At 37.2% G+C, this 13424-nt stretch overlaps 1 protein-coding gene across 6 annotated transcripts in view; it reads left to right on the forward strand.

The window, feature by feature from the left end:
• Positions 1–4268: 4268 nt before the first annotated feature.
• LOC127455032 (DNA (cytosine-5)-methyltransferase 3A-like) overlaps positions 4269–13424 on the forward strand; it is a 115849-nt gene continuing 106693 nt past the window's right edge. For 5 of the 6 annotated variants that reach the window (XM_051722570.1, XM_051722567.1, XM_051722568.1 and 2 more), the window contains exons 1-2: positions 4269–4398; positions 9019–9195. In XM_051722570.1, the coding sequence (XP_051578530.1) occupies positions 9118–9195 (78 nt within the window). In that variant the 5' untranslated portion in view covers positions 4269–4398; positions 9019–9117. The remainder of the gene's footprint in view (positions 4399–9018; positions 9196–13424) is intronic. The other variant, XM_051722569.1, reaches the window with a different exon arrangement.

Genomic DNA, 13424 nt, shown 5'->3' on the forward strand with positions numbered 1-13424 from the left:
GTCTCCCCCAGAGGAACCTGAACAGTCTCGCCTCAATGAATGGTTCCTGCAGTCCGGACGCCGTCAAACGGCAGCGTCCCGCAAATCTGCCCCATTCTTCCCTGAAGTTCATAACAAACTGTCTAAGTCCTGGCGCACGCCCTTCTCGGCGTGCGCGCAGCGCATCCTCTCTATTGTGGATCATGGGGAAGAAAAGGTTATGCCCAACTACCCCCTGTGGAGGAGGCGGTAGCGGCACACCTCTGCCCAGTGAGTAACAGGCCGTGGAAATCACGCCCCATACATCTTTCCAAACCATGCTGACAAACGTCCACACTGACGGGAAAAGCTTACTCAGCAGCAGGACAAGCTGGATCAGCACTCCATGCAATGGCAGTGCTCCAGGTTTTTCAAGCCAAGCTCCTCAAGCAAAAGGACGAGCACAGCTTCGATCCAGAGAAATTCAAAAAGCTCCGCACTGCTACAGACTTAGCGCTGCATGCCATGAATATCATTGCACAGGCCATCGGCAAGTCCATGGCCAACCTGGCAGTTCTGGATCGCAATATATGGCTGACCCTCACAGAAATGAGTGATAAGGAAAAAGCCACTCTGTTGGATGCTCCAGTGTCTCCAGCAGGCCTCTTTGGTGGCTCTGCAAATAAGTTTGCTGAGCGTTATGTCACAACTCAGCAGCAGTCACAGGCTATAAGACACTTTGTGCCCAAACGGAGTATATCACAGCCAATTCGCCCTCGCTCTGTTTCGAGCCAGCGCCCGACTAAAAGCCCCATACCTGCTGCCTCACCAGCACATGTGTATCAGCACGTGCAGAAAAAGCGCTTCTGACAAGCACAACCCTTTGAAGCGGAAAGCAGAGTCCACGGTTCCCTCCGGGTCTGCTTCAAAAAAGGCTCGATTGGAGACACAAAACACTGTTCCCCATCTCTCCACTACTGTTTGTCAGGAAAGGAATATTGTTGTTCACATAGTATTGTTTCCGCATACTCATGTCGGTTGCCGTCCCATTAAACTACGGCATCATGCTTCCTTTCTGGGAGGTTATGTCATGTAGTGTGGCGTGATGGGATTCTGTTTCCCATATGCGTTAATAAACGCAATGTGAAGTGTTCTGACTTGTATGGGAATGTCTCGGTTACGTACGTAACCTCGGTTCCCTGAGATGAAGGGAACGAAACACTGCGAACGCTAGCCGCACTACAGTCCTTGTTCTCAGTCAGACGTTCTCAGGAAATGGTATTTGTGCATCTGTTTTTAAAGTGCACAGTTTCGCGCCAAAACAGGTGGGGCTCAAACACCATAGCCAATATTAGAATAATATTGCCGTTATTGTAGAGAGGTTTCAACTAGGTTGTGTAAGAAGGCACTCCCCATATGCATTAATAAATGCAATGTCTCGTTCCCTTTGTCTCAGGGAACCGAAGTTACGTTCGTAACCGAGATGTTTTCCTGAGCAACCACTGGGCAGTGCCATGATGATTCTAATTGCCTTTTTTGTATTTTTGGTCTCCAGACGCCAAGAAAAAACTACCAAAACGAGCGATCCAGAGGAGAACAACAACCATTTAAGTGTTGCTTAGTGTAAAAAGGAATTTCAGGCTCAACTTGTGCAGTTGTTGGCTGTCATAACTCAAAATAATTAATGATATCAATGTAACTAAACTCGGACCATCTCTTTATGTCATCTACTCACTCAGGTGAGGCACTGTGTATAAAAAAATGGTCATCTGTACTCTGTGAAGTATCGGCATGTTTTCTGACAATTTTTACAAATGTAATACCTTAAACATTACATTACCTGCTAAGAATATACACTGATGTGAGTGAAAACACTGGAGACCAGAAACTGAAAACAGTCGAATCTTGGAACACTTCCACGTTCAGGAAAATGGTTGATACCCAACAGACTTGTGCAGCGTGTGCAAGCCATTTGCGCATCACGAGCCAGCAGCGCTTCACTTTCGGGTAAACGCGCCAACTTTGCTTCGGTCAGGCTGTGCGGATGACAGCCTACATTCCGTGTTTCATTTGTTTCTTTTTGCTTTCAGAACAACACGTGATTTAATAAGGAAATCACCACTATTAATCCTTAAGATTTCGCATATAGGTACACCATCCTTAAACCATAGTCACACTCAAAATTACATTAAACGATAAAAAGAGAAAACTTAAACACACATTGTGGGGTTAAAAAATCTGAGTCTATTCAAAATATAAATTAAACCTGGAAATAAAGTTTTAGGATTTTGCAGGTGCGATTCACCGAAAAGGGCTAAATAATTGATCGGCTTGTGATGCGCGAATGGTTTGCATGCGCAGCGCGAGTCTCATCACACTTTAATAGTGTTTAGTCTCTGATTCAGCTGATGAAAAACACGCTGCATGATCATGAGGAAGGATTACATCAAGATGTAGACTGGAATGCAGGTGCGAAAAACTTCTTATAAATAAAACAGCCTGCTCCTCTCTCACTATTGCTTGCGTGCTAGTGATTACCACTCTGTGTGATTTTGAAAAATGTATGCCATTAGAAATATTTAAGATTCCACACACTTTCGTGATCAGTAATCAAATAAGCACATTTGCGACATTAACTGTGTTAACTCATTTTGTACAAAAGGACAGGTTTTCATTCATTAAAGCACTTGCACATGATGCTCTGTGAAAATAAACTTGCAAGATTTTTCACATGCGGGTTTTGCACACATTTTTCACTCAAACTTTTATCCTGATAATATCATTTGTAATGAAAAATAAACAATCAAAATAGAAAAATGCTAAATAGAAACATTTTCACAAGTGGAATCAAACTTTGGAAAATCACATACATGCGCATGTTTTTTTTGGGGGGGGGGGGGGGGAATATCCATTTGATATTTAGCATTAAGTGCTGCTTTGAACTCCACATGAAAAGCGCTGCAGAGAACGGCCGAGTTTGTAATGGCATACCACCAATACTACTCTTACTGTTTCTATTGTATCTATGTATAACAGAAAAGTAAGAGTAGTATGGTAGTATGCCATTCTGAACATGTCCAACGTCTTTATCTGCTTTTAATGCTAGCACTGCCATGTAAAATCAGCAGTAATGAGTTAAAATTTGAAATTGTTTGAACTCTGAGTGGTGCGTTGACAGACTGTACACGGGAGAGCAAGCTAACCTACCACAGCTATCCCGCGTTAGTGCCATTTATAGTATGTTTGGCTTTTAGATGCCAGTTAAGACTTGAAGATGTGATTCTGTAGTAAGTAAATTCTGCCTTACAAATGCTGCAAACTACTTGGTTTTTGGACATTGGACATTTCGCAAAGGTTTCGCCCTATGCCAGACAGTGTTCAGAAATCACACAGAGCTGAATCTAATGTGAAAATGAATGTGTTAAACATTTTAACCCTTTAAATGAATTTCCCCAAACACCCTTACACAACTGTTTTTAGAGACCCGGCACGTATATCTATCACAAATGGATCTACAAAATGCCCAGATAGTGTACAATTTTCAAAATATCTTCAAGACAAATAGAAAATAATAGAATAAATTATACTTTGAAATATTTTGATGTTTCATTGTTCATATAGCAACGAGATAATGCAACAAATCAGGAAAAATCTAGAACAGGTTTAATTACTTTCACACTGAAATTTCCTGAGACGTAACTGGCTGCCAAAAACAAACTGAGCTACACATAAGCTACACATAAGTATTTTCTCAGGCACTTACTGAGTCTAAATAGATGCGCAACTTACATAATTTCAGTAGTACACCCAAATGACAACAGTCATATCATACTGTTTATGTGTTACACTTGCTATAGTTTACTTCCATATTGTTTCTTCATCAAATAACAATGTCAAATGTAAATCAAGTGAATCACTGAAACAACAGTGCGACCCTTGAGTAAGAAATAACATGTATAATATGTATGTGTACAGGCATATGGAATACTGATAATTCACCATTGTTGTTAATTCATTGTTGCACAGAAAATCAACCTGATACAGTATTTATATGTATAAATATAGTACTAATTTCTCTTGTAATAAACAAAGAAATAGATATCCTGTGATATTAAACTTATATAGACAAATATAATTTATGGAAGTGCAAAGCAAAAAAAAAAAAAAAACAAACAAAAAAAACTGACACTATTACATACCTAGGGGTCCTTCTTCTTAAGGAAGACTTGTATTGTGAATCGGACGTGATGCCTCTCTGAGAAGCACACCCAGAACCCGACTGTCTCTAGGACCAGCGCGGAGCTGCTGTCGGAGCCTCTGCAGTCAGTGTGAGCGGAGCATCTGGAGGAGAGCTGGCCGGCTAGGGTGGTGGTGGAGGACGGGGAGAGCGAAGCAGAAGGAGGATCCGGGAGTCAGCGAAAACAAAAAAGGGCGAAGCGGGTAATTAACACTGCGATCCACTTGTCTAAAACCGAAAGCCTTCATCGAAGTAAGCCTCCGCCGTGGGGTTGGCCTCATTTCGGTGCGCTATTGCACGAGGAGGTTTCAGAAATGGAGGGGGCCAGTGGTTTTTCCTGCTGGTGCAGATGTGCGATTAAATACACCCTGCGATAAGCGCTTGAACTTGAGCACCGCTCGTTTGTAGTACCTCGCGAGCGTAGCGTCAATACATTCGATTTGAAACAATGGCTGTGTCTCAAACTCTAATGAGCTGCCCACCAAGACAGCATTTGTGGGCTTCATACTGTAGGCGTGTTTTTTTATATAATTTGCGCGCACTGAACGCTCCATATTATGCCCAAAAATGCTGTCTAGGTAGGCAGCTCATTAGGGTTTGAGTCTCAGTTAATGTTTCTGCATATTCAGCCTCCTTGGCTTATTGGAAATGACTGTAATATGCAAGGGCCGAATATTCCGAGTAGGCGGATGATTAAAAGAGCTTTTTATGCATTGATAGAATGTGACAGACACATGTGATCAATTAACACCTCCTGATTGGTTACCTGTGACATTCATTTCTCACCGGGTTGTTGAATATTAATGAGTTGTGCCATTACTCTTCCATCATTCAAACAATCATCGTTCCATACTGTGCCACAGTTGCTCTTATTACTGTAAAATCATGATAAATGAATATGTCTCTCCTTCAGAATGTGTAAGAAGCTTTAACTGTAGTCATCATAACAGTTGTATAATGGAATTTTGGCAGAAACTGGTTACTGTGATAATTATATATATAAAAAAGGGTTAATTCTGGAATCGCCTAATTTTATTGACCTCTAAATCTAATATCATGGGACTTTAAAGCCCTTATTGTTCAGAAAAGCATGATGAACTAATTAACATACAGTACATGGGAGTGAATACTATAGTGTACAGATCCCTTTAAAATGGCTCTCATGAAAAAAACAAAAAAGGGAAATACCATAAAGCATAAAGGAGTTCATATTTCAGTCCCTAGAAGTGTATGAGTATGGTTCAACACAAAAATAAGTTGAAATTTAATAACCATTGGAATTAGGACATCTGAATTGCATATTCAATGCATGCCTGTGACATTAACCTTTAAAAAAGGTCTTAATTCCAATGATTTACATATAGGCCAGTCTTTTACATATATGCCAATCAGCATTAAATGAGACAGTTTGGGAATATAAGTTTGAGATGAACTCATCACAATTATCTGAGTGGATTTTGGACTAGGGATGTGCACAAATGATCGATTAATCGAGTACAGCAATCATTTTCTATTTAATTTTTTAGTCTAGATGATGTTGTTTATACATAGTGCTCAATTTTTCATTAGAAAAACATGTTCAAAGGTTGAAGTTGAACTTAAATAGCAAATTTCAAGTAATCATTTACTTGTCTTTTAAGTGTTAAGAGTACTTGACTACAAAAATTACTCTAAATGCCCATTCCTCTTTTGGACAGAACAAGTCAGCACCCATAAGAGCCCCTTGATTTGCCCCAGGAACCTACAAGGGTGTGACTGCACCAACTAAATTTGTGTGTGTGTGTGTGTGTGTGTGTCAGTCGATTAAAAACTTTAATTGCGATTAATCGCATATTTTTTTGTTGTTGTAGTTAATCGTGATTAATCACATATTTTGAAAGTGCTGAAATTTTATACTATATATACTTCTTTTCCTGTCAAAATGCATTCATTTCCATCTTAGGAAAGAAAACAAAACAATATGCAGGCTCAACATTAAAGCTTGTCCAGGGCAAGTGAATGAGAATTTTACTTGCCTGACCGGACAAGCAGACTGATTAAAACGTCAATAAAAAAAATAATAAAAAAAACGATATATACTTGTGATAGCCTAGGCCTGCGTCACTTATTAGAAAGTTGATATTCTTATTCTGCTGTTGAAACTAATCCAGAGCACATAATTTTATAATTCGCTAGCAATCTAGTAACAGCTGCGCCCTGTTTGATTGACAGGCGGCATATGAATGTGTGCTGAAAATGCTCACGCTAATGCGCATCTGAATGGTCAAACACATTTAAAAATTCCACCAAAATGCCCGTCTTGGTGAGGTATTCATGTAAACGCAGAGAGTGATGTCTAATGTGAACGGAAACAGCGGAGAAAAAAGCAGATTTTAATTAAAATGTCGGACTTGTAAGAGTAAATGTAAGCTAATAGACCTGCTGCTGTCTAGTGTGTCATTATAATAATCAAACAACCATAACAAGAAAACGCTCTTGACTGAGTAACTTTAGTAGTTTTAAAAAGTATAAATGTATTATAATCATACAGTGAAGACCAGTAGTAGTTTTGTTGCATTTCATTCTGAATGTTTACTTGAATGCTTGATAGCCTACTGCTGTTAAAAACTTTCAAAGCTGTTAAAAAAGTACTGAATTTTTTATTGATATTTTATTACTGACTGTTTACAGTCTTGAATAATTACTTGAGAACTTGAAACCATTCTTCCATAATTAACAAATTAATTAGTGTTATTATTTGTTGTGGTTTTGAAGCTGGTATTGAGAATCGTCAAATTTCACTATTATGGTATAGTGATAATGTATAGCCTTTATTGCACATGGCAGATCTTGCTGCAATAACATGATGAAAACGTAGATCTCATTCCATAGAACTATGAGCATCCCATTAATGGTGGCGATGGAGGCTTTTCTTTATTTGACTACCATACGTAACATAAAATAATTATCATATGACAATAGCCTCCTCCCCTACCCAGTATAGTTTACATTTCTGTCACAGAGAATTGAGTTGATTGCATAGGTACACTATTAGGTTGGGCATCGGTCGTAGTTTTAGAAAAATATACAACATAAACTTTGACATGTTACTTGAGCATGTAACTTAAATGTCCTTTTTTCTCTCCGGACAAGTAACTTTTTTACTCGGACAAGTGACCAATTTTTCCAATGCTTAATGTCGAGCCCTGATATGTAGCAACATAATGCCCTGATATGTAGCAACATAATACTTAATTAATAATTATTAATTATTAATTATTATTAATGCTTTATAAACATTTTCTAAACAAAGCCTGTATGTAAAGACAGAAATGCACTAAAATAGCACCAATTCAAGTAACACTAAACATTTCCCAAAGTCTAAGTGGAGGTTGACTAATTGAAAGAACTAATCTCCCCATAGGTTGCATTTTCATTGCAATCTTTTAAATTCTCATCCTCCACAATATTAATCTGCTGGTAGACTGTGGCTATCTGCTTTGTTACAGCAATTGTGAAGCTGCGTTCATGATTCGCGTCAGGGCGGCAACGCCAGCACCACTTTGAACTCCACATGAAAAGCGCTTGCAGACAAAAACGTCTCATTCTGTGTTTTGGTGATAGTTAAGACTTGACGCCAAGTTAAGACTTGATGTGCTTCTGTGGTAATTAAAATGCTCCTTACATCGGCTGAAAAATACTTGATTTCTATCACAAGTCCTATCTAGGCTTGTTTTGTACATCAAACAGCGTTAAAAGCTCCTTTCTGCTTCATTTTATCACTGACAGGGAAGCGCTGTGTGTTGTGTTTTGGTGTGTGCGTCAGTGTAATGACTCCAGGCGGACACTTTGCAAAGTTTCTGCCCTTCAAACCAGTGTTTATGCTGGTTTATGCTGTATTAATGGTAAATGCGTTAATCAAGATTAAAGGAATAGTTCACCCAAAAATGAAAATTCTCTCATTATTCACCTACCCTGATGTCATCCCAGGTGTGTATGACTGTCTTTCTTCAGCAGAACACAAATGATGATTTTTAGAAGAAGATAGAGCTCTGTGAGGTCCTTATAATGGAAGTACACAGGTGCCAGCACTTTGACGGTCCAAAAGTCAAATTTAGGCAGCATAAAAGTATTCCACACAACTCCAGTCCATCAATGAATATCTTCTGAAGCGAATCGATAGGTTTATGTAAGAAACAAGTCGATAATGAAAACATTTTTAACTTTAAATCGGTGCTTCCGTCCAGGGCTCTGATGCAGTTTGAAATGGCGAACTCTCATGTGACGTTCGTTCTTCTGATGTAAAAAGTGGCGCTTCGCTTCAGAATTCTGGTGTGAACTTGTCGACGTGCTTATGTCATGTTTCGTGTCAGCTGCTGGCAGGAAGCGCTTTTTAAAAGTTATGAGCGTTTTAATTATCGATTTATTTTTTACACAGAGCAAATCGATTTGCTTCAGAACACATTCATTGATCGACTAGAGTCGTGTGGAATACTTTTATGCTGCCTAAATTTGACTTTTGGACTGTCAAAATGCTGGCACCTGTGTACTTCCATTATAAGGACCTGACAGAGCTCTATCTACTTCTAAAAATCTTCATTTGTGTTCTGCTGAACAACTGGGATGGCATCAGGGTAAGTAAATAATGAGAGAATTTTCATTTTTGGGTGAACTATTCCTTTAAGAAAAATTACTTTGTTAATTAATCACATACATTCTGACAGCTCTAAATATAATATGATCTAAAAAAAAAAAATTACTAACATTATCTCATATTATTTTAAATATTATACTTGAAGTGTGAGTAGTGGTCTTTTTTCTGATTGTGGTCTTCCTTTTCACAGGGGATCCTAAAGAAGGAGGGTCATCATTTTTTTCCTTTTTTGTTCTTTTATTTTTGTTTTGATCTTTTTTTGACTTCTGCATTGTGTTCAACAGTCACAATGCCGTCCAACTCAGTCACAACCTCCACCACATTCAAGAGCTCTGACTTCAACTGTGACACGAATGTGAGTCAAATGGTAAGAGGTTAATGAGTCCCTGGGCATTTTATGATGGGCCTGCTGTGGATCTATTCCCACAGACTGACCACAATAAGGCTAATAACCAAATCCTGCTGTGTTTTCCTGCATCACTGAAGTGTCAAGGGTTTAGAAATAAATACCCTCATACTTAACTGTGAGTTTGCAACTATGTAGCTGTTATTCAGAGAAAAGACTATATGCAATGCCTTAAATATTGTCTAAATCAGAAATCATTACCATATTTTATGCATAAATGAACATAAATGAGCAAACTCACACCACAGGTAAAGGCTCTTAAAGCCTTTTGCAAAATTATAATGAGCGGTGTGAACATCCCCTACAAGATGGATTACTTGTTAAAATCAAATCAAAATTTAGTCCATGTCTGTTAGCTTTGATGCCATCTATATGCTATATGCTAAAAGTTGACAAAACTACTATTTAGCAGATACACATATGTAAAATGTACAGTCTTTTTCCCCTCTGGGAAATAGACCAAAACTATTGATGACATAGATTTTTGTCCAAACAAATGCTTTCCAGAATGAGAATGTCCTTCCCCCTAATACCTTCTGCCACCAACAAACAGCAAATCAGTAACTAAAGCCTAATGGCTATTTTAAATAAAGGGGACGATCCCCTTAAAGGGGTAGTTCACCCAAAAATGAAAATTCTCTAATAATTTACTCACCCTCATTCCATCCTAGATGTGTATGACTTTCTTTCCTCTGCAGAACATTTTTTAGAAGAATATTTCAGCTTTGTAGGTCCATACAATGCAAGTGAATGGTGTCCAGAAATTTGAAGCTCCAAAAATCACATAAAGGCAGCATAAAAGTAATCCATAAGACTCCAGTGGTTTAATATGTCTTTTGAAGTGATGCAATCACTTTGGGTGTGAAACAGATGAAAATTTAAATCCTTTTTACTATAAATCTCCACTTTTACTTTTATGCTGCCTTTGTGTAATTTTTGGAGCTTCAAAGTTCTAGCCACCATTCACTTGCATTTGAACCTTGGACCTACAGAGCTGAAATATTCTTCTAAAAATCTTGTGTTCAGCAGAAGAAAGAAAGTCACACATCTGGGATGACAAGTGAATAATGTGAGAATTTTCATTTTTGGGTGAACTATCCCTTTAATATATCCTCCCACACTTCCTGTTTCAAAAGGAAATACGTCTACACAGGAATGAAAACTGCACTCATCAAGCAGTTTTAATGAGGCCTTTAACTCTTTCCTCAAATCCATCTGCAAATGTCATATACAATGTTTCATTCACTATAAAATTATCATTAGTGATTCATTTCCACCACAGTGACAATCAGTAGGATTATCAGGTGTCAGAGTAAAATAGGCTACTGTGAGTAGAATTAGAAAACACATGTGAATTGTCATCCACTCTGGCCATGGTGATAGTGTCTGCTCAGTTTCGTATGAGTGTTCAATGACGTGGGTGTTGGCTTGTGTTGGAGAGGCTGCCGTATGTCTGATTTACAGGGGAATTCATTCTTCCCCTCCCCTGCACCCATGGACCCATGCTACACTCGTAGTCCTGTTGCCTGGTAACAGCGCTTGCCTTAAATAACCGGCTGCCAACAGAAATAGAGCAAAGATTTAGACGGTGTCACTGAGTTCATGCAAGGCAACATTAATTTCCTAGCACACCCTTTGTTTTTGTTTGTTTAAACGTTTTGTTCATTTATTTATATCGTAATGGGAACATTGTGTGAGGGTAGCGGGTTTTTTTTTTTTTTTTTTACTAATGATGAAACAGAGAACTCGGCAGGAAAAAACACTGCTCTCTTTGCCAAGGGTCCACTACTGTCCAAAAATATATAAATACATTTATATATATTTATAGGTAGAAAATTTAGATTTTTTTATTTTATTTAACTAATAACACTTTTCAGTATGGTTCTATACATTAAAGGGTTAGCTCACCCAAAAATGAAAATTGTTCCTTGTGGAACATAAGAGGTGACATGAGGAATGTTGGCACTGCCTTTTCCCATACAGTGTAAGTAAATGGGGATTGAGGTTGTCTGTCTGTCCCTAACATTTGGACTAACATCTGTTATGTTCCACGAAACAACATGACAGTGTGTAAATGACACAATTTTCATTTTTGGGTGAATTATCCCTTTAAAATTAGTCAATGCATTAGGTGTCATAAACTAACAATGATTAATACTTTTTTTTTTTACAACATTTATTAATCTTGGTTAATGTCAATTCTGGTAACACTTTACAGTAAGGTTGTATTTGTTAACTTTACTGCATAAATTAACGTGTTCATTGTTATTTCATGTTAACTTAACAAATACAACCTTATTGTAAAGTGTTACCAGAAAATTACATTAACAAAGATTAATAAATGTAGGATAAAAAAGTACTCTTTATTGTTAGTTCAGTACATTTACAGCACTTATTAATCTTGGTTAATGTTAATTAACATATACTTATACATTTTTAATATTAAAATTAGTTTCTGTTAATTATTTACTGCATTATAACGTGAACAAACAATTAACAATAGTATATTTATAAATTAACATTAACCACAATTAATAAATGTTGTAAAAAATATTCTTCATTATTAATTAATGATACATACTGCATTAACTAATGTTAACAGATGCAACCTTAATGTAGTGTTACCCAATTTCTCAATATTGTAATGTTCATTGTAAGTTTATGTTAGTCCATAATGTATTAACTAATGTTAATGTATAAACTTTTAATGTAAAAAATGTAACCAAGATTAATGAATTCTGTAAAGTGTTGTTCATGTTAACTACTGCACTGACTACTGATAACCAGTGTTGGGTGTAATGTGATTACAAAGTAATGTTACTGTAATCAAATTACTTTTTTTGTCAAAAAGTAGTGTAACACATTACATTTTAAATTCTTGTAATCAGATTATAGTTACTGACTTTCAATTAGGTTAATTACTTTTAAGTACATTAATTGGGTTACACATATTTCTAAAAAAGATAAATGTAAAATGTATTTACATTTTTATATTTATTTATTTTATGTTCATGCATTTTTATGACTGTGTGTGCCCCCTAATGAGTCATTGTAAGGAAGAAATGAGTGGTGTTCAGTGTATGACTTGTGTGCGACAATGAACAAGGTGGAAATATAGACATTATTTTGAATTTGTTGAGCGGAAAAACAAACTTTCCTTGGAAAGTGTTTTAGAAAGTAACTTTAAAGTAATTAGTAATGTGATTACTTTTTTGGAAGAAGTAATTAGTACAGTAATCTGATTACATAAAAAGTAATTTGTAATTTGTAGTGTTACCCTACACTGCACATAACTTGTACAACCTTATTTTACGTGTTACCATTTAATTTAAAATTTGAATTTAAATTCAGATTTGAAATGTTCTCCCCTATTTACCTTGAAGCCTTGTAAGATGACCCCCACTTAAAATACTATTCATACTGTGTTTATTTTAATAGTAAAAGGATAGTTTGTGCAAAAATGTAAATTGTGTCACATTTACTCACCCTCATTTTGTTTCATGGAGCACAAAAACTCAGTCCCCATTGACTTTAATTGCATAAAAAAAGGATTAATATTGTATAGAAATCAGAATCAGCATTCTTCAGAATTTCTCCTGTTGTGTTCCACAGAAGAAAGAAAGTTATATGGATTTGCAACAACATGAGGGTGAGTTAATGACGACAGAATTTTCATTTTTAGGTGAACTAACCCTTTAAGCGTCATATAGGCTTTACTGCACATAATAATAAGAAATTCCAGCTGTGTTCCACCATCTTTTGGCCAGGCTGGACTTCTCAGTAGTCATGGCAGACAGGGGCAGCATTCTCATTAGCATTCTTCTTTAGAGCCCGTGGTCTTATTCAGCCCCAGAGCTGCAGCAGCTACATTAGGATCATCTTTGCTCCCCCGTCCTCCCTAGGGTGCTTGGCTGGCCGAAGAGTGGCTATTGTGATAGAGGGAAGACAAGGTTGTGTTAAACAAAGAAAAAGTGGAGGAGGCAAGAGAAAGAGCCACTGAATGTCTTTGTAACTGTGTCAAGAGGGAGTGCAGAGTGTTCGGATCTCTCTGCGGTGTAGCACCCCTTACTTTATTCTGACTAAATTGACAATGCATTCAAATGCTGGCTTTTCTCATTATCTAAATAACCTTGTTGAGAGATGTAAAAAGAAATGTAAAAATCTTATTGAGCTCTTTTAAATGTTAAGAG

Source organism: Myxocyprinus asiaticus, chromosome 17, assembly GCF_019703515.2.
Source record: "Myxocyprinus asiaticus isolate MX2 ecotype Aquarium Trade chromosome 17, UBuf_Myxa_2, whole genome shotgun sequence".
NCBI classification, from domain to species: Eukaryota; Metazoa; Chordata; class Actinopteri; order Cypriniformes; family Catostomidae; genus Myxocyprinus; species Myxocyprinus asiaticus.